Genomic DNA, 26,838 nt, shown 5'->3' on the forward strand with positions numbered 1-26,838 from the left:
AGCAAAGATCTTTCCTGCTAATTACAGAAGTGTAATGCCTCGATAGTTGGAGCAGTTAGACTTGTCACCCTTAGTGTCAATTAAATTGTAAAATTCACCTCAAAGTTGCTCACTAAAATAACGTTTTAACACATTCGACTGTAACAGATTTTTTATTTGTTGGCTTGAGGACCTAAGTGAAGTTGCATGTCGTTAAGATTTTGTCGGGGTCTAGCGCTGGTTTTGATTTGAGGTGCTTTAGAGCTTCATCTAATTCTTTCATTTTTACTAAACAGTCTTCTCTAGTATCTCACCAGCAGATTGGCTAGCACGTCTGCCGAGGAGGCGAGAGCCTCGACTTCAAATTCAAATCGTTCTTTTTTTTTTTTTTTTTTTTTGTAAATGCTTTTAAGAACCAATGACGGTAAAATCAACTTTCTATCTTCCTCCCTCCCCCCATCCCTTTCCCAACTGGTCCAGACAAGTTGATAGGATCATAGCGTAGTGAGAAAACTCGAAGCATGAAATAGCGCAAAACAAACCCAAGAGTCCTTCTAGCTGGTCTAGATCTATTGCAATAACTGATCCAAACGAATGGATCTAACTATACACTTAATATAAGCGCACATAAGTATTTGTTGTATTTTGCTTATTTTAGAGCCGACACAATGTTCAAATAAATGTAGTGTGGAAAACGGCAAAGGGGAGGAGCTTTCCTCTGGGCCTGAAACTGATGGTCTCAAGAAATGTTGCGATAGTTACTACAGTACATTGCTTGCCCTACTATTAAAGGATGCAAAAAAAAAAAAGGTAAAACTAACCAAAAGTGCTAGATCTAGAGGTCAAAAGCTAACAAGTGGAGGACACTTAACAAAAGTTTGGGCTATAAAAAAGGGCCGCGAGAAGTATGAAAGTATGTGTGTGTGTATATTAAATACTAGTACACACGGACTGCGCCCGTTGTTCCCTGACTTTATATTATTTAACACCCCCTTTTCCTTTTTTTTGTGAATTGTAATAAACAGGCCCATCAATTTAACAAACTTTTTTCGCCCATGTATTAGTGTATCTGTTGCACTGAAACTTCACGGCCCGCTCCCTCAACTCACGCTCTGAAACCCCCAGTAGCACCTTCACTTATCCGCTACCCCCCCCCAGTGGGGTGAGGTTTGGGGTTCAACCCCCTCCCCGAAATGAAATCCCCCCCCCTGCGGGGGAGGGGGGTTCGGAATTTAATGACTGAATTTTAGCGGCCCCCGAAAGGGGAAAAGACGCTATTAGTTTTGTGCGAAATGTCTGTCCGTCCGTCCCGTTTAGATCTCGTAAACTAGAAAAGATAGTGAAAATCCGACATCGCAATATTTTAGACCATTCAAAGTTCTGATGCAAAGGCAACTTTTTTTTTTCTGAAAGCGAAAAATCTAATTTTTAAAATCAGTTATGCAAGAGTTTTTTAAAGAGAAAAGGCTAATTAGTATACATTATAAGTTAAACCTAAATTAAAACGAATACTAATTTTCTGAACTTCATTTTCGTGAACATTTTTTAAAATGCGTAAAGGCTGTTTTTTTTTGTTTTTTTTTTTTGAGCATTCGAATAAGAGATTGAGCCTTTTCAAAACAATGACATCAATTATAAGACTTCAGTTATGCCGGGAGAGGCGCGGTAGCTGAGCGGTAACGCACTTGGCTTCCGAACCGGGGTCCCGGGTTCGAATCCTGGTGACGACTGGGAATTTCAACTTTGGAATCTTTGGGCGCCTCTGAGTCCACCCAGCTCTAATGTCTACCTGACATTGGTTGGGGAAAAGTAAAGGCGGTTGGTCGTTGTGCTGGCTACATGACACCCTCGTTAACCGTAGGCCAAAAAAACAGATGAACTTTACATCATCTGCCCTATAGACCAAAAGGTCTGAAAGGGGAACTAGTTAGGTCAGGTTCACATCTAACTTTGCATTCACTTGCACCTATCCTTTGATCTGCTGGACCGTTGGGGCACTACACAAGATCTGTTAACCTTCTTTCTCCATTCTTATCTCTCATTTGTCTTTGATATAATTTCATTTGGATGTTCTTTCTGAAAATATTGAAGCCTGCCTGGGTGGACCACTTCGGGGCCGGTTTTGAGTTTGTGTTTCCACACAAACTGTCTTTGTAACCTTGTTTGCTTTGATTTTGTTTATTTTAGCCAAGGGGTTTTTGCAGTTAAATCCCCCTCTTCTAAAAAACAAAACACAAAAAAAATGCAAACGACAATCCCCAAATTCCAAGAGCACAGTTAAGGAAAATTTTAATTTTAAAACCCCTTCCAAATTTACGATAAACCCCCTCTTCAATATAAAAAAAAAAGCAAATTACGAACTCAACAGGTAAAAAAAAATACCTCTTTAATATTAAAAACAAATCAAATTATGCACTCAAAATGATATGAGTGTAGTCAAAGAGGTTTTGAGTTTAAACTCCACTCCAGGGTTTGAAGCTAAAACATACCTCTTCAATATAAAAAAAAGCAAATTCACACTCTAAAATCTATGAGCGTAGCCAAAGGGGTTTTGAGTTTAACCCCTCCCCCCCCCCCCGCCAGCGGGGTTTGAAGCTAAAAAATACATCTTCAATGTACAAAATATAAAGCAAATTACGCACTAAATATGCTATGAGCGTTGCTAAAAGGGGTTTTGAGTTTAAACCCACCTTCAGAGGGGTTTGATGCTAAAAAATACCTCTTCAATATAAAAAAAGCAAATTACACACTAAAATTATTTGAGCGTAGCCAAGCCAATTGGGGGTTTTGAGTTTAAACCCCTCTCCTACAGATGGCTTTTTTTAAAGTTTAAAACCCCTCCAGATGGAGGGTTTTGATGTGGAAAACCTCTATCTTCAATATTATTCTAAAGCAAACGACAGTTACCAAATTCTATGACTGTAGCTAAATGGGGTTTTGAATTTTTAAAAAAATTATTAAAAAAAACTCCAGAGATTTTTTAGTTTCAAACCCCCAACAGATGATTTTGACGATAAAACTTCTCTTATCGATATAAAATCTAAAGCAAACTACAGTCCAAGAGCGTAGTCAAGAGAGGTTACACATTTCTACTAGTGGCGGGGCTCCATTAATAAAGTGCAGTGAATAGTCATCAGCCGAAATTGAAAAACACTAAATGTGGCTCAACTAAGATGGCTAAGACAGATTTTAGGAGTCAGTTATAGAGATCGGGTCTAAATCAAGGAAATCCTATGCCGAACTGGGAGTCGACCCCTTAGTAAGATTGTGACAGAGCGTCGCATGAGGTTGCGGGACATGTTCTCCGACAAAATGAATTACGCATAATAAGAGTTGCGATGACATCCTAGTACAACTTGGCGCCACACATTCATGGAGGTCCTCAGAGCAAAAGGAAAGAGGCTTCAGACATTACCAGTGACAGATTTTTGTGGAAACAGCTTGACGGCAAATGCACCGAACGGCTCGGAAGGGTCTAAGTTAATAAGAATAGCAGTTTTTTTTTAATAAAACTTTTTTAATAGCAGGATAATGCATGTAGATACCTCAGAGTATGAATTTTGTTGGCTTTCAATACTAGAAATAGTGCTTGGCGGCGGGCGCCCCGCTCTCCCCCAGACCCCCTTGCTGGAAATGACGGAGAGTCTACAATTTTTCCACTAACTCCAGGAAGAACCTATTCTAGGGTACAATAAACGTCTTCAGAAAGAATGAAGGGTCAGAATGTAATAAAGATTATGTACACACACACACATACATACATATAACTTTTTTTCCGCGGGGGCCCCATGTTCGTACACTATGATTTTTCTTCGGCTTCTCAATCCAGTCTATATTATATTTCGACCTTGACCCCCCCCCTTTTTTTTTTTGGCTACTTTTACTTTTTGTTGTCCAGCCTTGAATCTGAGTGCAAGCACTGGACAGTGTTGGACATTTCTTTATAGCATCAGTTTCAGGCGTAGAGAACAGAACGCATTCTCCGATAGCCCATTCCTGTTCCCCTGTTGACATTTAGTTTGGTATTTTGTTCTATAAATAAAAAGAAATATCCATTTGGTTTTGGTTAATGTAATCGTTTATCTTACTCCTTTTCAATGTATCAGAAATACAATATATGTACATTTCTCTTTTCAATGCTATTAGAATGAGTTTTTGTTTGTTTGTTTGTCAGTGTTACAAAGTACCATTACTCGATCTCTCTCTCTTTCTATCTCTCTCTCTCGTGAGTGTTAGCTGTCAGTGTTAGCTGTGAAAATAAGTTGTGAATGTTAGCTGTGAGTGTAAGTTGTGCGTGTTAGCTGTCAGTGTTAGCTGTGAGTGTTAGCTGTCAGTGTTAGCTGTGAGTGTTAGCTGTGAATATTGGCTGGGAATGTTAGCTGTGAGTATTACCTGCGCATGTTAGCTTTGAATGTTACTTGTGCTATGAGTTACGTTCACACCTTAGTATATAACAACATGAGTTACGTTCACACCTTTAGTATATAACAACATGAGTTACGTTCACACCTTTAGTATATAACAACATGAGTTACGTTCACACCTTTAGTATATACAACATGAGTTACGTTCACACCTTAGTATATAACAACATGAGTTACGTTCACACCTTAGTATATAACAACATGAGTTACGTTCACACCTTTAGTATATAACAACATGAGTTACGTTCACACCTTAGTATATAACAACATGAGTTACGTTCACACCTTTAGTATATAACAACATGAGTTACGTTCACACCTTAGTATATAACAACATGAGTTACGTTCACACCTTTAGTATATAACAACATGAGTTACGTTCACACCTTAGTATATAACAACATGAGTTACGTTCACACCTTAGTATATAACAACATGAGTTACGTTCACACCTTTAGTATATAACAACATGAGTTACGTTCACACCTTAGTATATAACAACATGAGTTACGTTCACACCTTAGTATATAACAACATGAGTTACGTTCACACCTTAGTATATAACAACATGAGTTACGTTCACACCTTAGTATATAACAACATGAGTTACGTTCACACCTTAGTATATAACAACATGAGTTACGTTCACACCTTAGTATATAACAACATGAGTTACGTTCACACCTTAGTATATAACAACATGAGTTACGTTCACACATTTAGTATATAACAACATGAGTTACGTTCACACATTTAGTATATAACAACATGAGTTACGTTCACACTTTTAGTATATAACAACATGAGTTACGTTCACACCTTAGTATATAACAACATGAGTTACGTTCACACCTTAGTATATAACAACATGAGTTACGTTCACACATTTAGTATATAACAACATGAGTTACGTTCACACATTTAGTATATAACAACATGAGTTACGTTCACACCTTAGTATATAACAACATGAGTTACGTTCACACCTTAGTATATAACAACATGAGTTACGTTCACACCTTTAGTATATAACAACATGAGTTACGTTCACACCTTAGTATATAACAACATGAGTTACGTTCACACCTTTAGTATATAACAACATGAGTTACGTTCACACCTTTAGTATATAACAACATGAGTTACGTTCACACCTTTAGTATATAACAACATGAGTTACGTTCACACTTTAGTATATAACAACATGAGTTACGTTCACACCTTAGTATGGGAAACATATCAACGAAATCTATTACTGGTGTAATTGTTTATAGATCAAGATGATCGGAATCTATGTCTATTTCACAAAGATCGAGATAATTCTTAATACGTTAATCTACATCTAATATAATCTAGTTGAATGAACAACCATTTTACTAGATCTATATCTACATCTATTATTGAAGGTTGTCCTAGACTAATCAATAGCAATACAAAACACACTTGTGTGTAACGTGTTCTTTTATAGTCAGTTCTGAAGATTCAACAAAGTAGAAGGGCTATAACAATTGCCTGCGATCTAAAGTGTCCCTTTAATTCTATTGTTCTACTCGAGTGAAAGTGGATTTAAAAAAAGCAACAGAACACTAGAGCTGTGTTTACTCACTGTGTATCGTAGCCCTGTATCCAACCTGCACACCGAGGTGTGTGTGATCGGTTGTTAATGACAAAACGTCTGGGATCGATACGTTAGCTACACGCCACACTTGCCACAACTTGTTGGGCCATGGAGTGGTTGTCCTTAGTAGCAGCACACACACACACACCCAATGTTTCCACAACAACACCTAACACACCAAACTCCAGTGCAGATTAGCCAGTAGTTGGAGACAAGACAGATATTAGGCTGATCAAATCACAAAAACAAAGAACTCAACTGAGACAGTCTTGTGTTATCATTAGTTCACATTACATCTAACTTTGTGTTGGAGAGAGAACAAGTTTGTAAGAGAGAGAAAAGGGGCAGAAATGTAGTGTAGGCTCCATGCAGACAATAACAATGTCAATTAGGCCTAGATTAAGGCTTAAGCCAAAGAAAAAAAAAACTACAAGGGTGCAATGTCGCTAACACGACAGCTTACTTTCTGGTCATGTGATCCCCATTCAGACAGTGTTCGCTAGGACGTAAAAGTCTTCCTATCTGAACAGACGTCCGAAACGTATACATGAAACTCTAACATGCGATAGTTGATGTCAATTTCCTGATTCCAGATTCGAACTAGAAGGACAAGTGGTGAGAGGCGGCCTTAACAGTGCGCGGGGCCCTGAGCTGTATACATATCGGTTCCACGACAATTCGTTCACTGACATTTCGTTCACCGACAAATCGTTCACGACTTTTCGTTCAGCCGACATTTCGTTCAGCCGACATTTCGTTCCCCCAACATATCGTTCACCGACAACTTGTTCACCGACAGTTGGTTCACGACAAATCGTTCACACGACAAATCGTTCACTGACAATTCGTTCACAGGCAAATTGTTCACAGACAAATCGTTCACAGACAAATCGTTCACTGGATAGTAACATATTGTTAATATTATATATTCTCGTCGCTTGTTTAATTTGTTTACATTAAAACTTGTGTAGCTATTATTTAAAAAAAAAATGATTGCTAGATATCGGCCTAATCCGAGTTTCTTTGTCAATTGTTGTTGTTATTAATTCTTTGTTAATGAGGACAGTATGTGATAGAAATTATACATAAAAGAAAAAAGAAATCTTACTAGCTAGCTGAAACATTTTGTATGGGCCTTCACTTTACTCTATAGGCAACATTTGAAACTGTCATCCTATCGGCCTTCTTATACACTCATGTCCCCGTCCCTTGTTCGCCCTAAACCCATAGATCTTCTTCATAGCGGTCCAGGTGTTTAATGAACATACCTATTCCACCATGCCGTTAGGGTTAACCCTCTTTAGGGCCTTCCTCTTCCTATAGCCTACCTCCCCCCTTTTGTTTTCAACCCATTCAGCTGGATACTCTAGTTGACAACTAGTTGAGTGCTAGACAGAATGTCGGCTCTAGAAGTAAAAACATTTTATCGACAGGGAACCATCAATCTATATATATAATTCTCTTCTTCCCTCAACAGTTGGAACGAGCAAGAAGTAAAGGAAAGATCACTCTCTTATTTCTGCGGATAGAAGAAGTGGGTATTCACACGTCGCTACGGATGGCTGCGCGCTGGACTGTCAAACCCTGCCCGCTCCCATCCCCCTTCGTCCTGCGGGATGTTTTGACAAAGAAGTAAACTATCTTCAACTCTGAAGGAACATCCGAAACATGTAAACATTTTACAAACAAACATTTTACAAACACTAAATAGCAGCGCCGGACTTAACCATTGTGACCAAGAGGTCATGGAAAGAGAACAAGTAATCTACTATGTATATTCATCCGTCACTAAATAGCAGGGCCGGACTTAAGCATTGTGTGGCCAAGTTTGGGTATGGTAGCGGACAATAAGTGAAATTTAAGAGTTTGTATTAGAAAATAAATTCGTCTATGCATTTTATTCATTCTTTACTACGTACAGAATTACTTTACGAGCCTTGCGTGAAGCAAAGTCATACAGTATATCATGATGATTCTGTTTTCTAAATAGATCACGCTCAATAGCAAGAATAACCAAATGTTTCAATCTATCTTTGAGAATTGTTGACCTCAAATAATTCTTCATTAGTTTGAGGCACGAGAGGCTTCTTTCACCAGATTACACAATTACGGCTAATGCATAATGCCGTTTTTTTTTTATACAAAAATTAACAAGAAACCCCTGGGGGTTTGAAGGGGGTACGAATTGCAGATAGTTAACTATGCTGATTTTTTTTTAAAATACCCATTTAATTTATAAATTAGAATAAACTATCATAAGTTTTAAATACTTTTTATGATTTTTTTTCAAGATTTACAAACTCAAATAAGGCGCTATATACATTTTAAGACGAATTTCTACAAAGATCAGGAAATGGATAGGAATGTTATAGCTTCCGTCGACAAGCCCACCTTTTTCCATGTAAAAACTATGTTTCCATTTATTTATTATTTTTTTGAATGTATTTGATGTGTCTCTGAAGCATACAAAAAATAAGCTCACTAATTAAATACTTAATTGTGATAGAGTGATTGTTGTTTTCTGTATGTAGGCCCACAAAACAAAAAAAAAAAAATAAAATAAATTTTTATTGTTATTAAAATAAATACTGGGGGGGGGGAGTGCGAGGGGTAGGCCCTACTCAGCGTTTTAAAACACTGTTCTAGGTAATCTATTTAAATGTAGGCCTACATAAGATGATTAAAATCAACAATCATGAATTATTTAGATGTAGGATTTTCGAAACATTATCTAAATGAAAACTAACAGGAAATGGCCTCATTTCAGATATATTCGTGAATATATTGTTTTGTGATTAATATCCCATTATAATTAAAATCCTAGAAAATGATATTACACCACTTGATGCCCCGTGTGGCCCGCACCACACGCACATTGTTAGCTACCCCACTGTCTGAGCTAACCGCACCGGATGACACCGACTGACTGCATGTCATGTTAACAGCGCTATAACCAAACGACTTTACTCTTTCCCAACTAATTTCATGTACCCTTTACAGTTGGATGAACTCAAGAGCGTCATAAAACATACACCAAAATTAATTTTTTATTACTCATTGAGTACTCTAGCTAATTGAACAACTATGAGTGATTCGCAATATTACTCCATCGGTTTATCGGTTTATCTGGTATTGAAAACTTGAATTCTTACATTGGGAATGCATTTTTTTTTAATTTTTAATAAATTATACAAAACATGCGGCGGACCGGACTAAACTTCTCCGGAGGCCGGAGTTGGCCCGGGGATCGTAGTTTACCGATCAAGGGTTAAGCGGACATCGCAAACAAGGGAGAACATTCTCCTGCTTTATTTGTAACTTTATCAAAAATAAGTTGGCCTGTTCAGGTTTGTCATACATCTATATCTAGATTCTATCTACTAGACTCTAAATAGACTAGATCTAGATCTATCTAGATAATTAAAAGTCTAAAGGCTGACTTGGCTAATATCGCTAGTAGTAGAGTAGTTTAATACCGTTTATGCTATTCGGACACCAAATAGTAATAGGCCAAAATTTCAAAGTTTGATTTTGTCTTTGACAGCGCATGATTATTCATTATAAATTATTTGACAAGTCACAAGTGACAGTCACGACAGTCACAATCTGAAATCATGAAAGTCACAATGGACATACTCATCCGTCTCATACTGAGCTGTACTCACATACTGATCATACTGAATACTCATACTTATAGACTAACACGGTCTAGATCTAGATCTAGGCATTTATTTTAACTTCATTCAATGTACCAAGCTCACTCCAAACATTTGCCCATTTATTCTCTATAAAAAACAGCAACAAAAAAAAAAAAAAACAAATAATTTATAATTAAATATATTATAAGATCATTAGATCTAACAGTGTCACTGATGTCCAAAACTGGCTGTTAGTAACTGTTGCGGTAATTCTGCAGGAGTTCAAGGGGGAGCCATTTTTGTTATTGTTTAGACTGTAATCTTGTATCTTGGGTTTTCTCTCCGATTTGGGTTTTTGTTTGTTTTTATTTTTGAAGCCAAATAATATGCTAGATCTAGCTATAGGGTATTATCTAGTCCTAATAAGTCTATTAATTAGACTCATAATCTAACTGCTAGAACTATACTATACTAATTACTATATTAATATGACAAGGTTCTTAAAGCCAAGGCAATAAAAGTCAATTAATTTTTGGTAATAAACACTGCTGATATTTATTGTAGGCCTAGTTAAATTTAGATTCTCTATATCAGAATAATTCAGAATAGATATAGTCAATATTTAACAATTAAAAAGAAGACAGAACAATAAGAAATGTATTGTTATTGTATTGACACCAAGTCAAAATTAAAAGAAAAAAATAGTATTGCTTTGAAAACACAGACACAGAAGTAATGTTAATTCTTGGTATTTTTTAAGACACTATCTTGGGATTTCTTTGGAAAATAAACAATAACAAAATAGTAACAAAGATGGCTACCCCTTGAACTCCTGCAGAATTACCACTGTTACTATTTGAAAGAAATTTTGGTAAGAAAATCGTAATTTAATTCAAACACCCTATTAATTATTTTTTTATGGAATCAAACAACTTAGCTTATGAATCAAATAAATCAGCTCCAAAAACATAATAAATATTGAACACTCCATTGAATTCTCCTTTCTTGAACGGGTCACTTTTTTTGTTTGTAATTCATTTGTTTTCATGTTTGGAGCTAAAAACGATGTTTCAGGACTGCGTATGTCCAATTTTAGATTTATAAGTTATGTTAATTTTGTTCCGTTTTTCCAAAGCAGATGATGGCAGTTATTTAGATTCTTGGTAAAGCTGTTGTTTTAACCTCCCCCGGCAATTCATACTCATATAAGGGATGAAGGCTATATTATGAGCCTGTTTGATCGTAGGCTGATGGGCATATCAAAATAAGCTTCCAAACATCTTTAGAAAGACATTCCAATCACATTTATACTCTTAGCTGTTAAATAAAATTTAAAAAGGGGGTGTCCAAACAAATAATAATGAATTCAGCTCATTCTCCTTTTTGAACACAGCAAAATCGTAATAAGAAATATTATTGGGATTAATAAATCTATCATTTTTTCAATGAATAAACATGACCTAGATCGATATATCTAGAATATATAACTTATGAATGAAAGAAAAGTGCGGGCTTCTAATTTGAAGCCACAGACCATGCCCACTGCAGGTGATCATGCCAGATAAGCTGGCGGTGAGGAGAGGTATACAATCAGCGTGTAGTGTCACAAACTATCCAACAGGCAGTGGAGGGAAGGGGGGGGGGAGGGGAGAGTCATGAAAAGAATTATAAGCATCTATGGGAGGGAGGGGATGTTAAGGTGTCACAAAACGAACATCCAAATTATGAAAACAAGAAGAGGGTCCTTGGATGGGAATTAAAAGAAAGACAGAGAGAAAATACAAATAGCCTAGTTGAAAATATCATGTTTATTAAATTAAAATAATTAATTTATAGCTCTCTCTCTATATATATATATATATATTTATATATATAGAGAGAGAGTATTGAGGAAATAGACTATAAATACATACTGCAAAAGTGAATCTACTTCTTTTACTACAATCTAAATAATTTTTAAGTAACAGATATAATTTATTAGCAATTTTACATAGTGGTGTTCAACAACGGTGCTCACTGTTCAATTGAAGGAGAAAGCCCAAAAAATGCGTTCAAAATAGGAGCATGAAGTGACCCAATTTATTTTAAAATAAAATCTTGACTATGGGTGGTAATACAAAGGAACACAGCTATTTTTATTGTCCTTTAGTTGAAGAATAAGAATCTGCTTTCAGTTTTTTTTTAAGTTAAACCTTCACCAAATAAAAAAATAAAATAAAAAATTGACCTAGTTCCTGAAAGTTGGTGTTCAGTTATAAGAATCTACCATAGTCTCTTAACCCTGACTAACAAATTTGAAATTCTTTTTTCTTACATAAAAAGATAGCTAAATCACAAAATGGAAGGAAATTGGGTTAGAATCATTGAAGGAAAATGGACAAGCACATTATACAGCGCACTAGTTTTATATTAAATATCAAAATAAAGATGTAATCACCATAAAAACAGTGAGTGTTCGAATTCATGTAATGCCCGGATTAAATAAACTACTCTAGATATAGATATAGTAACTAGATGATAGAGACTTTAGTCTAGAAGTCTAGACATTCTACTTTTCTATATAGATTATTTTATTACTAGATCTATCATTAGACTAGACTAGAGTCTAGATCTAGAGTTAGAGACTGAGTGGTATGGGTGCCCTGCAGAATTTTTGTACATGGGGGTTGGGGGGGGGGGGTTTCGCAAGTTGCCACCTATCATCCTTTTGGCTCAAAGAAGTAGCTTCAATTTCTTATTATGGAGAGTATTAAAGAAAGGAACTGATGCCCCTTAGCCTCTCCAGCCCCAGACCAATGCTATATTGAGTGCACTGTAAATACTTGTTTGATGAAATAAAACCCTAAATATGAAAACAAAAGTTTATCTGTGCAGCCCTTGCCTCCCTTTACTAATAAATTGCTTCTCGTCGCAATGGACGCTTATCGTGATATCATAATATTTCTTCTTTACGTTGCAGCTCTTGCATTGTTTTAGGATGAGACAAAATAGGTTGAATGAGAATTATATTTGCTTGAAAAGCCAGATGTTAATGAAGAAATTAAAGAATCAAGATACAGAATGTAATAACTCCCAAAATTGAAACATGGGGGGGGGGGGGGGTTTCCGCAAGTTGCCACCTATCATCCTTTTGGCTCAAAGAAGTAGCTTCAATTTCTTATTATGGAGAGTATTAAAGAAAGGAACTGATGCCCCTTAGCCTCTCCAGCCCCAGACCAATGCTATATTGAGTGCACTGTAAATACTTGTTTCATGAAATAAAACCCTAAATATGAAAACAAAAGTTTATCTGTGCAGCCCTTGCCTCCCTTTACTAATAAATTGCTTCTCGTCGCAATGGACGCTTATCGTGATATCATAATATTTCTTCTTTACGTTGCAGCTCTTGCATTGTTTTAGGATGAGACAAAATAGGTTGAATGAGAATTATATTTGCTTGAAAAGCGAGATGTTAATGAAGAAATTAAAGAATCAAGATACAGAATGTAATAACTCCCAAAATTGAAACATGGTCAAGTTGGTTTTTGATTAAATGTAATTAATGTGTCTGCTGATTTGCTGTTGAGTGGCCATTATGTTAAGCTGGACAGACTGCAACATTGGTTCAAGAACAGATGAATAATTGATGACAATATAAAGACAAATCAGAAGCACACGAGGAGCATATGTGCTGTTTGGTTTCACTTGCTGCTGTTTTTATAAGATCCACCAAGATCATATCAAAATTATGACTTAAAGTGCAAATAGATTCATTTTTCTCAGTCCATTGTGTCTCACATAAAATCGTTCAAACTTGCTTGGGATTGTTACAGAAGAAATAGTCTTCTTGATGACACCAACAGGATTAAGTATATCTGAACCATCATTTGGGTTATTGATACATATCAAGGTTAAGTCTGTATGGCAGGCAATGGACAAAGGCTGCTTTTGGATATTTTTTATGAATCCTTGCTTGAACACAGTTCTGAATGCTAGCCATCATGGAGGGCAGCCATATTAGCCTTGGCAGAGTAGTTTGTTTATTGTCTAGACTGTACATAATGTATTTGCTTACAATGAAATTAGACACTGCCAATCCTTCTCTCTGAACAACTGGGACAAAACCACACAATCACATTAAAAAAAACGAATGCTCAAAGACATCTGCTCAGTGCCTGAAATATCTGCTATTTCATCACCAAAATACCCAGCAAATACAGTTAATTCATAATGCTGCTGCTCATATTTTTTGTGTATCTTGCTGCTGCCAGTGCTCCACTGATCCTATTCAATGTTTTGACTCAGACGATGGCATGTGAAGAACTTTCTTATATCCCCTGCCATCGTAAACTGGTAGACCTGTTTCACCTGCTATTTTATCAAGTACTAACACCGACCACAACTACACAAGACTTAAATACATTTACCAAGATGACTGCACTCTTTACTATTGTTCAAAGAACCTTGCACATTTTTCACATTGAAACACAGCTGGCAATGATTTCTCCTCAACTATAATTACTTGCAAAAGAAAACTAATTGTCATAATGAACATGCCATTAAAAAATATTTCACATAGTTTATAGTGCAAAAAAAAGCAAGCCAATAATAAAGCATATTTAACATGGTTGGACATCTACTCCCAATTAGCCTATTCTAGTTATAAAATTATAAAATAATATCTGTACTTCAGTGGAAGCACAACTTGTTTAGTCGCTACTTAGAAGTTAATTGATTTGAAGAGATGTAAAACATTTGGCTAGGTGTACACATACATGCCATGGTCAGCTATCATTTTCTGAGAAGCCTAGGTTAGTCTGCTACAACATTCAATAATCATTACAACTGTAATTTAGTGGAAGCACAACTTGTTCAGTTGCTACTTAGAAGTTAATTGATTTGATGGTGCAAAAAAGTAGATAGAATTTGGCTATTCAGAATGGTGGGGGAGAATGTGCACCACCTTACACCCCCCTGCGCGTGCACATGCTGAGTGGAGATGCTAGAGTTAAAAGTAGTGACTCATAGACGTCACTAGATCTAGTATATTATTTAACAGATCTTATATATCATGGGCATGGGGGGGGGGGGGTGATTTTTTTCTCCCCCCCACATAAAAATTATATATGTGTGTATAAGTAATTAATCTTCATTACATTCTGACCCTTTATTCTTTCTGGCATTTTTTGTAACCTAAAATAGATTCTTCCTTTATTTAGCCGAAAGTCTGTAGACACCCTGTCCTTGCCAGCTAGGGGTCTGGAGGATAGCTGTGAGTTCCCCCAAGTGGGCTTCAGTGCACCAAGCATTATTTCCAATATTTAAAGCTGAAAAAAATGCATATTCTGAGGTATCTAAAGTGCATTTTTTTAATTATTTTTTTTATAGATTTTTTTTTTAATCGAAAATGGGGCTTTTATCATCAAAACCATCTGTTAGGAGTTTTACACTCAAAACTCCCCTTGGCTACAATCATAGAATTATGTGACTGTAGTTGGCTTTACTTTTATATTGAAGAGGGGGTTTTAACCTTAAAACCCCCTAGAGTGGGTTTTTTAACTCAAAACCCCTTTTGGCTGTGCATATATTGAATTTGGTGACTGATCTTTGCTTTAGTTTTATATTGAATAGTTGTTTTTTTTTACATCAGAAAGCTCTGGAGGGGGTTTTAACTCTTTCAGTGTGGCGTTACTCTCAGCGAGTAACTTCGCTAGCTCTTGTCAATGCGGCGTTACTCTCAGCGAGTTACTTTATAATAATTATTTCACTATCTTTTTTCTGTTAAACTTTTTATTTCTCTCTTTTTCTTTTCTGGATGTGGGAGTGATTGTTCTTTGTTTTAGTAGTAAATTCGATGTAATACATCACATTTTTAAAAAAAAGACAACATTATGTCAATGATTCCTCTTTTTTAGTTTATATCCCGGGACCCAAAAAAATATAAATATTAAAATTTTTTTATGCATTTGTTCATCTTTTATAACATTTGGGGTGACTAAATATGTTTACTTTTGTGCTTTTTAAATATTTATGGATTTAATGTTTATTTAAAAAGTTAAATCTTTTGAACTGGTATATCGATTTTTTAATGAATTTTAAAAATATTTTCTTTTCTGTGCTCAGATAAAAATTAATAAAAAAAACACATTTTTTTAAATAATTTATTTTATTTATTACATTTTTGTAGCCCATTCATTTTCCTTTTAAATAAAATCAATGTTAGGCTATTTAAAAAAAAAAAATTATGTTAGTTTTAGTAACTCTACTCCCCTTAAAATTTTTTGTTTGTTCCGGAAAACTCAATTTTTTCTATCAAAATAATTCGCACTCAACTCCCTCTGGTTACACTCTTGGAATTTGGTGACTGTTGTTGGTTTTATTTTTTGTTTTATTGAAGAGGGGGGTTTTAACCTCAAACCCCCAGGAGGGGGTTAAACTCAAAATTCCCATTGGCTGTGCTGGTGCAAGTCATGGTCATTAAAAACTCATTTATAATAAATAAAATTAAAACAAAAAATCATTCACAAAATCCCCTCCCCCCCCCCTTATGTGGTTGGAAGGGCTTTGAACCCCAACCTGCTCCTCCCCTCGGATACGCCCATGAATATATTTATATAATATACTAAAGATGGTACTAGATCTAGACTCTCTTTCTATTGACTATTGACATCTAGATATTATTGATTCATAGTCTCTTGAGTCACTTGAGTCTATTGTATAAAGCTCAACTTAGAGGCCAATTTATGGCATGAATAAAACTAGATCTCACCTAGTCATCTTCTTTTTGAAATCGCATCTGTATTTTATAAGATAAGATAGCCTAGAATCTAAGGGTCTTTAGATCTATTTAAGTGAGTTGTTAGTCTAGACTTAGATCTAGAGGCTGATTTTTTTCTTTGCAAAAGTTTTTATTTATAATAAATAGTTAGTAGATTTTAGGTCTAGATTCTAGACCAAGTTTATCATATTCATGATATTCCTTTATTAATATTAGCCCTAGACTAGAGTGATGGATGACTCAGTTAACTCAGTATACTAGACTGACAAAAAAGTATAAATATAAACTAGATCTAGATGCTCGGTCAGTAATTTAAAGTTTCAGCCAGCTAATACTTGACTAAACCAAAGTAAGCAAACATTTAATTAACTTAAATAATAATTAACTTCAAGTTAAGGGCCGAACCTGCACGTTAAAAAAAGAAAAAATGATTAAAACAAACAGGATAGTTCTAAAATGTAAAAAAAAAAAAAAAACCCACACATATGAAAAATGAAAGTGAATGGTATTAAATGAATTAGTTATGAATGCTAAACATGTTCTCAATTCTAAGCCTTTAATTTTGGTTTGTGATCTGACAAGCCTTACTTCTCATTGGAATTGTATCACTGTAAGCACTCTTTCAACTCTAAGCCTTTAATTTTGGTTTGTGATCTGACAAGCCTTACTTCTCATTGGTATTGTATCACTGTAAGCACTCTTTCTCAACTCTAAGCCTTTAATTTTGGTTTGTGATCTGACAAGCCTTACTTCTCATTGGAATTGTATCACTGTAAGCACTCTTTCTCAACTCTAAGCCTTTAATTTTGGTTTGTGATCTGACAAGCCTTACTTCTCATTGGAATTGTATCACTGTAAGCACTCTTTCAACTCTAAGCCTTTAATTTTGGTTTGTGATCTGACAAGCCTTACTTCTCATTGGAATTGTATCACTGTAAGCACTCTTTCAATTCTAAGCCTTTAATTTTGGTTTGTGATCTGACAAGCCTTACTTCTCATTGGAATTGTATCACTGTAAGCACTCTTTCCAAACTCTAAGCCTTTAGGACAAGTAGAAGTGAAGCTATTCATTTTATGAGATACAAATTGTTTTATTTTTTTTTGTATTTGTGATCTGCAATGTAAACAAGGTGTGCTTGAGCTTCATCACAGTCAATCTGAGCAGAGGTGTAGCTAGGGTGGGGGAGGGAGAGGGAATTTGAAAATCCCCCTGGCCCCCAACTTGAAGTGGGTCCCTAAACAAGGGTTTTTTACATTAAATGTTAAATATTATGCAAAATGCAGGGGCCCCCAAAGGGGTCAAGGCCCCCAAATGATGGCAAATTCCTAGCTACACCACTGATTCTGAGTCACTTTTGAAAAGTTGAAGTTGTGATAGCAGATGCTATTGCTAATTTTGAAAGTGATGATATCTATAAGCCATCTCCCAACAGGTCAAGTTTGTTCTAATGCTGACCAAATCCATGATGTGTAGCCTCTTGAAGGTCAAAACTTTGAGAAAATGAAACTCAGGATTTTAATTGTGATCTCATTTGTTCTTCTCTACATTGGCACATATTTTGCCAATAAGGTAACCTTTAACAAACACTAGTCTAGTGCAATCATACAAACAGTTTGCCAACAAGGTGACCAGTCATATAAACACTTTGCCAACAAGATAACCTTTAACATACACTAGTCTAGTGCAGTTATACAAACACTTTGCCAACAAGGTAACCAGTCATACAAACACTAGTCCAGTGCAGTCATACAAACACTTTGCAACTAAGGTAACCAGTCATACAAACACTAGTCCAGTGCAGTCATACAAACACTTTGCAACTAAGGTAACCTTTCACAAACACTAGTCCAGTGCAGTCAAGCAAACACTTTGCCAACAAGGTAACCTTTCACAAACACTAGTCCAGTGCAGTCAAGCAAACACTTTGCCAACAAGGTAACCTTTAACATACACTAGTCCAGTGCAGTCAAGCAAACACTTTGCCAACAAGGTAACCTTTAACATACACTAGTCCAGTGCAGTCAAGCAAACACTTTGCCAACAAGGTAACCTTTAACAAACACTAGTCCAGTGCAGTCAAGCAAACACTTTGCCAACAAGATAACCTTTAACATACACTAGTCTAGTGCAGTTATACGAACACTTTGCCAACAAGGTAACCAGTCATACAAACAGTAGTCAAGTGCAGTCATACAAACACTTTGCAACTAAGGTAACCAGTCATACAAATACTAGTCTAGTGTTGTCATACACACACTTTGCCAACAAGGTAACCAGTCATACAAACGCTTTGCCAACAAGGTAACCTTTAACAAACACTAGTCTGGGGCAGTCATACAAACACTTTGCCAACAAGGTAACCTTTAAAAAATACTAGTCTAGTGCAGTCATACAAACACTTTGCCAACAAGGTAACCTTTAACAAACACTAGTCCAGTGCAGTCAAACAAACACTTTGCCAACAAGGTAACCTTTAACAAACACTAGTCCAGTGCAGTCAAGCAAACACTTTGCCAACAAGGTAACCTTTAACATACACTAGTCCAGTGCAGTCAAGCAAACACTTTGCCAACAAGGTAACCTTTAACAAACACTAGTCCAGTGCAATCATACAAACAGTTTGCCAACAAGGTGACCAGTCATATAAACACTTTGCCAACAAGATAACCTTTAACATACACTAGTCTAGTGCAGTTATACAAACACTTTGCCAACAAGGTAACCAGTCATACAAACACTAGTCCAGTGCAGTCATACAAACACTTTGCAACTAAGGTAACCAGTCATACAAACACTAGTCCAGTGCAGTCATACAAACACTTTGCAACTAAGGTAACCAGTCATACAAACACTAGTCCAGTGCAGTCATACAAACACTTTGCAACTAAGGTAACCAGTCATACAAATGCTAGTCTAGTGCAATCATACAAACGCTTTGCCAACAAGGTAACCTTTAACAAACACTAGTCTGGGGCAGTCATACAAACACTGCCAACAAGGTAACCTTTAAAAAATACTAGTCTAGTGCAGTCATACAAACACTTTGCCAACAAGGTAACCTTTAACAAACACTAGTCCAGTGCAGTCAAGCAAACACTTTGCCAACAAGGTAACCTTTCACAAACACTAGTCCAGTGCAGTCAAGCAAACACTTTGCCAACAAGGTAACCTTTAACATACACTAGTCCAGTGCAGTCAAGCAAACACTTTGCCAACAAGGTAACCTTTAACATACACTAGTCCAGTGCAGTCAAGCAAACACTTTGCCAACAAGGTAACCTTTAACAAACACTAGTCCAGTGCAGTCAAGCAAACACTTTGCCAACAAGATAACCTTTAACATACACTAGTCTAGTGCAGTTATACGAACACTTTGCCAACAAGGTAACCAGTCATACAAACAGTAGTCAAGTGCAGTCATACAAACACTTTGCAACTAAGGTAACCAGTCATACAAATACTAGTCTAGTGTTGTCATACACACACTTTGCCAACAAGGTAACCAGTCATACAAACGCTTTGCCAACAAGGTAACCTTTAACAAACACTAGTCTGGGGCAGTCATACAAACACTTTGCCAACAAGGTAACCTTTAAAAAATACTAGTCTAGTGCAGTCATACAAACACTTTGCCAACAAGGTAACCTTTAACAAACACTAGTCCAGTGCAGTCAAACAAACACTTTGCCAACAAGGTAACCTTTAACAAACACTAGTCCAGTGCAGTCAAGCAAACACTTTGCCAACAAGGTAACCTTTAACATACACTAGTCCAGTGCAGTCAAGCAAACACTTTGCCAACAAGGTAACCTTTAACAAACACTAGTCCAGTGCAGTCAAGCAAACACTTTGCCAACAAGATAACCTTTAACATACACTAGTCTAGTGCAGTTATACGAACACTTTGCCAACAAGGTAACCAGTCATACAAACAGTAGTCAAGTGCAGTCATACAAACACTTTGCAACTAAGGTAACCAGTCATACAAATACTAGTCTAGTGTTGTCATACACACACTTTGCCAACAAGGTAACCTTTAACAAACACTAGTCCAGTGCAGTCAAGCAAACACTTTGCCAACAAGGTAACCTTTAACAAACACTAGTCCAGTGCAGTCAAGCAAACACTTTGCCAACAAGGTAACATTTAACAAACACTAGTCCAGTGCAGTCAAGCAAACACTTTGCCAACAAGGCAAAGAGGGGGGAGAAATGTCAGGACTGAGTTCTGGTCAGCCTGGGTCTCCTGTTTACTGTAGAGGAGAAGGGGGGCAATTCAGGTGGTTGATTTCAAAACTGTTATTGTTTTGCGTTGTTTTTATTTGGTGAGATGTTTTGTTGAACAATGTAACTCATGATAAGGCAGTGTGTTTTTGTTCCTAGTCCAGGACAGTTGGACTTTTTTTGGATATATATAGTCTAAGTGTAGACTCTAACTAATTTTCTGTATTATAGTGAAAATAATGTAATTAAACATGTTATATGTTGGTAAAGTGGCATTCTGAATCTTATTTTGTCGTTGTATGTGTCATTATGGTATTGTCCAGGACTTGGGTACATTTAGCATGACACATACATATATTAGAGAGAAAATGAGTCTTACCAACAAGGTAACCTTTAACAAACACTAGTCCAGTGCAGTCAAGCAAACACTTTGCCAACAAGGTAACCTTTAACAAACACTAGTCCAGTGCAGTCAAGCAAACACTTTGCCAACAAGGTAACCTTTAACAAACACTAGTCCAGTGCAGTCAAGCAAACACTTTGCCAACAAGGTAACCTTTAACAAACACTAGTCCAGTGCAGTCAAGCAAACACTTTGCCAACAAGGTAACCTTTAACAAACACTAGTCCAGTGCAGTCAAGCAAACACTTTGCCAACAAGGTAACCTTTAACAAACACTAGTCCAGTGCAGTCATACAAACTGTAATGTTTCCCCTACTATCCAGAAACGAACTTAAAAAACCTCACAAGTCAGGGCTCCACAAAGTAACAGTAACCATTTAATTTCAAATACATCACAAACACTGTACAGTTGGCAACAAAATTACACTGACTGTCCAAAAACCTAGCCTCTGCTCTGGACTTCACACACTGTGCTGATTCTGACTTCGCCTCATGCTGATTCTGACTTCGCCTCGTACTGATTCTGACTTCGCCTCGTACTGGTCACATTGTTAGATAACGTACACTGTCACTCTTATATAGGGTCCCTACAGGCCTTCCAGAACTGGATGGAACGTCGTTCGACCACTCATGTTGATGAAATTCACAGTGATGTGTGTGCTTAATATTTACAACAGGCCCTTGCCGAACTGGTGTGTACTGTCACTCGTCACGGTTGACTGCTCATCTAGCACTGACCCTGGGTGATTGGCGTAGTCTAAAAACACACAGCACTACCCCCATCTGTCTCACCACCAGGTTTATAATACTGTCCCCTCCTTAGATCTGTCCATCCTGGATAGCATCCATCTCATGACATGGGATGTGTAGTTTCATCACTGCAGGTGTGGGTCGATCGGTGGAGGTGACAGTCAATGCTTGCCTCTTGAGCTAGATGAAGCCACCCACGTCGCATTCAGCAAGTGTCGCTTTCGTCTTCTCCTCCAGTTGACCTTCACCTGGTTGCACCGACGTCGTGGTCGCATTGCCATGCATTTATGACTCATCAAACTTCGCATTCTTCTCATCCAGTCGACCTTCATCTTGTTGCAGTGACGTCGTGGTTCCATCGCCATGCACCTTGGACTCAGCAAACGTCAATTTATTCTGTCATTCACTACTAAGGGCAGCCACTTAACACATGGGGAGGGATATGATGTCAGGAGTGGGGTCACCAAGATCGTTGATTTAACAGGTTTCTTCATAGGGCTTTGAGGAGAAAGACTTGGGGGATGGGTTTCAGGTTCACAGGAGGGGAAATTGTGGCACAAGTCATCATATTTAGCCTCCAATCGACTTCCTGGACCACCATCATGGCTTCTCTCTCTAGTCTCAGCAGCGGACCAATCGTCTGTTGGGTTGAGACCTTTTCGATGACTTTCTACTTGCAAGGGTCTCTCTGCTGCGTCATCGGGTTTCGGTGCGTGTTCATGATCATCACCAGGGCTTATCTCTTTGGTCTTGGCCTCTAGACAGACATCTGCAGGTTCCAAACCTCACTGGTAGCTTTCATCATGCAAATGTTCTTTAATAGCTTCATCAGGTTCGTTGAGGAAATCGCAGCAATCACCACATTTCTTGTCATGGGAGTTTCTTTCGTACGGCTTGCTATTAGAGTCACAGGAAGCACCATCTTCATTATCTTATCTTTTTCTTATATAATACAGACGTTACTTCAAAAAAAGAAGATGATTACGCCCTACGCGTCATGCATTCAGTCATGCATATTAACCAAATGAATTAATTTCTTCCAAGTCACTGGTTTTCTCGGCTAGCTCAGGCAACCCATTCCATGCTCTAATAGCACTAGGGAAGAAGGAGTATTTGTACAAATTTGTCCTAGCATATGGGATGAGGAATGTGCCTTTATCTTTGTATCTTTCTGAGTATTTTATTAAATTTTGTATTTGAAGATTATGGTTAAGTGTTTTATGTATAATTGCTACTTTACTTTTGAGTCCTCTGTCCTTGAGCCTTTCTAAATTTAGTGATTTGACTAAAGGTGTTACTCTAGTCAAATGTGGATATTCGTTTGTTATGAATCTCACTGCTCTATTTTGTGTCTGTTCCAGTTTCTTAATGTTTCCTTGAGTTTAGGGGTCCCAAAGAGAGGATGCATATTCTATTATTGGCCTAACCAAGGTTAAATAACATTCTAGTGTTATGTTCTTATTTGATTTATAGAAATTTTTAGCATGGTCATTGTAGCTGCGAATTTCGTGGCTCTGGGTTTCTACCACCTCGTTCAAAGTTTTCAGCTCGGGGCTTGTCATTTCTTCCACTGAGGTGAAATCTGTTCTACCCTGGCACAGGTCTCGTTCTGTAAGTCACATTTGAACACATTCTGAAATTAAGACAACATTTGTTCTTTAAAGGTGATCAATACTCCACTACATCGGGTTTTAACTAGAACTGGTAGATGTCCGGATCTTCACCTTCTTCAGTTAGTTCTTCTCTAAGGCGTGCTTGCAAGGTTTCCTTGTCTCCGATTGCCTTCAGCCCTCAGTCACGGAGTTCTCGCCTCAGTTCTTTCAAGTTCGTACAGCAGTTTCAGACGAGCCATAGTAGTTCCGATCCCACTTCTGACACCAGTTGTTACGTTCTCCTACTATCCAGGCTCTCTTCAAACTGCACCACACGACACAAACTTAAAGAGCCTCAAAACTCAGGGCTCCACAAAGTATCAGTAACCGTTTAATTTAAAATACATCACACACACTGTACAGTTGGCAACAACATTACACCGACTGTCCAAAAACCTAGCCTCTGCTCTGGACTTCACACACCGTGCTGATTCTGACTTCGCCTCGTAATGGTCACATTGCGAGGTAACGTGAAGTGTCTTGACTCTAACACACTCGCTCTAATATAGGGTCCCTACAGGCCTTCCAGAACTGGATGGAACGTCGCTTGACCACTCAGGTCGCAGTGATTTGCGTGCGTAATATTTACGACACAGGCCCTTGCCGAACTGACGTGTACTGTCACTTGTCACGGTTGACCGCTCGTCTAGCACTGACCTTAGGTGATTCGCGTAGTCTAAAAACACACAGCACTACCCCCATCTGTCTCACCACCAGGTTTATAACAAAACACTTTGCCAACAAGGTAATAAACACTAGTTTAGTCTAGTGTAGTCATACAAACACTTAGCCAACAAGGTAACCTTTAACAAACACTAGTCTAGTCTAGTGTAGTCATACAAACACTTTGCCAACAAGGTAACCAGTCATACAAACACTAGTCCAGTTCAGTAATACAAAACATTTGTCTATTGTAGAAGTTTTTTACAAAACACTTGTCTAGTGAATAGTCAACTTCCTATTATGAATGTGTCACACAAGTCTGTAATTTGAAATACTATACTCTCTATTTTCAGTATGTATTGACTTGTTGGTCATCTTTCTATTTCAGTTTGTTTTATCTGTATTAAAGTTCACATTTCCAACAATCTTTCAAGGGCAAGTAACTTACAATATTATAGTTAGGATATTTTCTTATTGTAGATGATTGTATTAATGCCTTTTTTATGATTACATGTCACTAAACCAAGTCACTGTCTCACTAAACCAAGTCACTCTGTCTCTAAACCAAGTCACTGTTTCACTAAACCAAGTCACTGTCTCACTAAACCAAGCCACTGTGTCTGTAAACCAAGTCACTGTCTCACTAAACCATGTCACTGTCTCACTAAACCAAGTCACTGTCTCACTAAACCAAGTCACTGTCTCACTAAACCATGTCACTGTCTCACTAAACCATGTCACTGTCTCACTAAACCATGTCACTGTCTCACTAAACCAAGTCATGGTAAAGGAATTTGTATATTGTAGGGAGGTGATAATCAATTAGTTCTACATTATTTGAAGTCTTTGTAAACTGTCCCATGTTCTTGTAGAAACATTTTCCCCATTCATCAAAACATTTCCCCCATTCATCAAAACATTTTCCCCATTTATCAAAACATTTTCCCCATTCATCAAAACATTTTCCCCATTTATCAAAACATTTTCCCCATTCATCAAAACATTTTCCCCATTCATCAAAACATTTTCCCAATTGTGTCCATGAGACTTTTAATGTGTATCAATGTTTAAAACTCTTTGATTTAAAAGTTGACCAATCGAGGAAATGTCATACAGCTAGAATGAATTAGTTGCGCCGCAATATAAGATGAATGCCTAGAAGTTCATTATTGTAGCCAAAATACTGAACCTATTATTGTACAATCATATTGTTAAGACGTGGGATTGAACTAAAGAAAATAACTCACTGATTCTTAGATCGTTGGTATCTCTCCAATTGCAGAAGCACAATCCAACTATGATCAATCAATATCCCAGATAAAAAGAAATAATGTCACAATCTCCAAATCAAATTGACATATCCCGATTCACTAACACAATAGAAAGCAATCCAAAACTCACGTTTCTTATCACAATTACACACTAGTTCAGGTCATTTACGCCCAACAGCATAAACAAATATCACCTTAATTACACGTGGAAAAAATGGTAAGTCAGGGAGGAACAGAGTTACAACAATATATATTTGACAGTATATACTTATTTTACATAAGTTAAATAGTATACATTAGTTGGATAGTATACCATTGTGCTAGATTAGTTGGATAGCATACCATTGTGCTACATTAGTTGGATAGCATACCATTGTGCTACATTACTTGGATAGTATACCATTGTGCTACATTAGTTGGATAGTATACCATAGTGCTACATTAGTTGGATAGTATACCATAGGGCTACTTTACTTGGATAGTATATATTTGTTTAACCACCTAATTTCTTCCTTGCAATGTTTCTTCTATTGACTAAACACATTGACATTGTGTACACATTAACTTTCGTGTCTTTGTTTCAGATGGCAAACTTTAGTTGGCATTTTAATGTTTCGTGCTCTCTATGCCTCTGGGTATATTGACAATTTACTTCATGGCAAAGACTGGTAAGTTTGTTAAATGACTTCATGGTAAAGACTGGTAAGTTTGTTGAATGACTTCATGGTAAAGACTGGTAAGTTTGTTGATAAGTTTGTTAAATGACTTCATGGCAAAGACTTGTAGGTTTGTTAAATGACTTCATGGCAAAGACTTGTAGGTTTGTTAAAAGACTTCATTTCATTGGAGTAGGATTCCAAAAAAGGACCTCGTCCCGAGACATGACGTTAAACTGCGCTCCTCTTTCCTTAGCACTTTTGGAGCTCAAAAGTGCACTACTTCTTTTCTATCATTGTGTCTGCCTCCTCTTTTCCTAAGTCTGCCTTCATTGATCATCACACTGTCTCCTTAACTTTAAATTACACTATGTCCTAGACCAGTCCGTTTGCCGTGGACTGCGACGGGTAAGGGGGGATAAAGAGATCCTGGTGTTTGAGTGGTGGCTATCTGAGGATAAACCACAACAACACAATACTTTGGCTCCAAGTTCCCCTAGACCTGAGACCCAGATGGCCTGCTCTGGGTCAACTGGCTGGTCATGCCGAGCTACCAACATAGGTCGTCGACCTATGCTGGAGGGCGGTGGCTGGAGGATCAATCAGGGAGCTGCTGTATCGGACACATGTCCGATGTAGCAGCTGACTGAGTATAGCACCTGTGTAGCCCTGGCTGGCTCATTCTGGACATCCGAATGGCCCGTCCCCTTGTTGGACTCGATGGCGGGTGGGGAGCACAGGTGCCGAATTAACCAAAATATATATGGACAAAAAAACACACACAAAACTACTTGCCCCAGACC

The 26,838-nt window shown here is 37.3% G+C and overlaps 2 protein-coding genes across 9 annotated transcripts in view; one reads left to right on the forward strand and one right to left on the reverse strand.

Moving 5' to 3' along the window:
• Positions 1-6,162, reverse strand: part of LOC106050374 (doublecortin domain-containing protein 2-like) — a 68,825-nt gene extending 62,663 nt beyond the window's left edge. For all 6 annotated transcript variants that reach the window (XM_056014982.1, XM_056014987.1, XM_056014986.1 and 3 more), the window contains exon 1: positions 6,010-6,162. The gene's annotated coding sequence lies outside the window, so the exon portion shown is untranslated. The remainder of the gene's footprint in view (positions 1-6,009) is intronic.
• Positions 6,163-9,287: 3,125 nt separating this feature from the next.
• The window catches only part of LOC106071621 (transmembrane protein 241-like), a 77,310-nt gene continuing 59,759 nt past the window's right edge, over positions 9,288-26,838 (forward strand). The window contains exons 1-4 of one of the 3 annotated variants that reach the window (XM_056014989.1): positions 9,288-9,368; positions 17,850-17,986; positions 24,497-24,543; positions 25,964-26,047. In XM_056014989.1, coding sequence (XP_055870964.1) covers positions 17,918-17,986; positions 24,497-24,543; positions 25,964-26,047 — 200 coding nt within the window. In that variant the 5' untranslated portion in view covers positions 9,288-9,368; positions 17,850-17,917. Of the gene's footprint in view, positions 9,369-15,935; positions 16,008-17,849; positions 17,987-24,496; positions 24,544-25,963; positions 26,048-26,838 lie in introns of those variants that run through there. The other 2 variants (XM_056014988.1, XM_056014990.1) reach the window with 2 other exon arrangements.

Source organism: Biomphalaria glabrata, chromosome 17, assembly GCF_947242115.1.
Source record: "Biomphalaria glabrata chromosome 17, xgBioGlab47.1, whole genome shotgun sequence".
NCBI lineage: Eukaryota > Metazoa > Mollusca > Gastropoda > Planorbidae > Biomphalaria > Biomphalaria glabrata.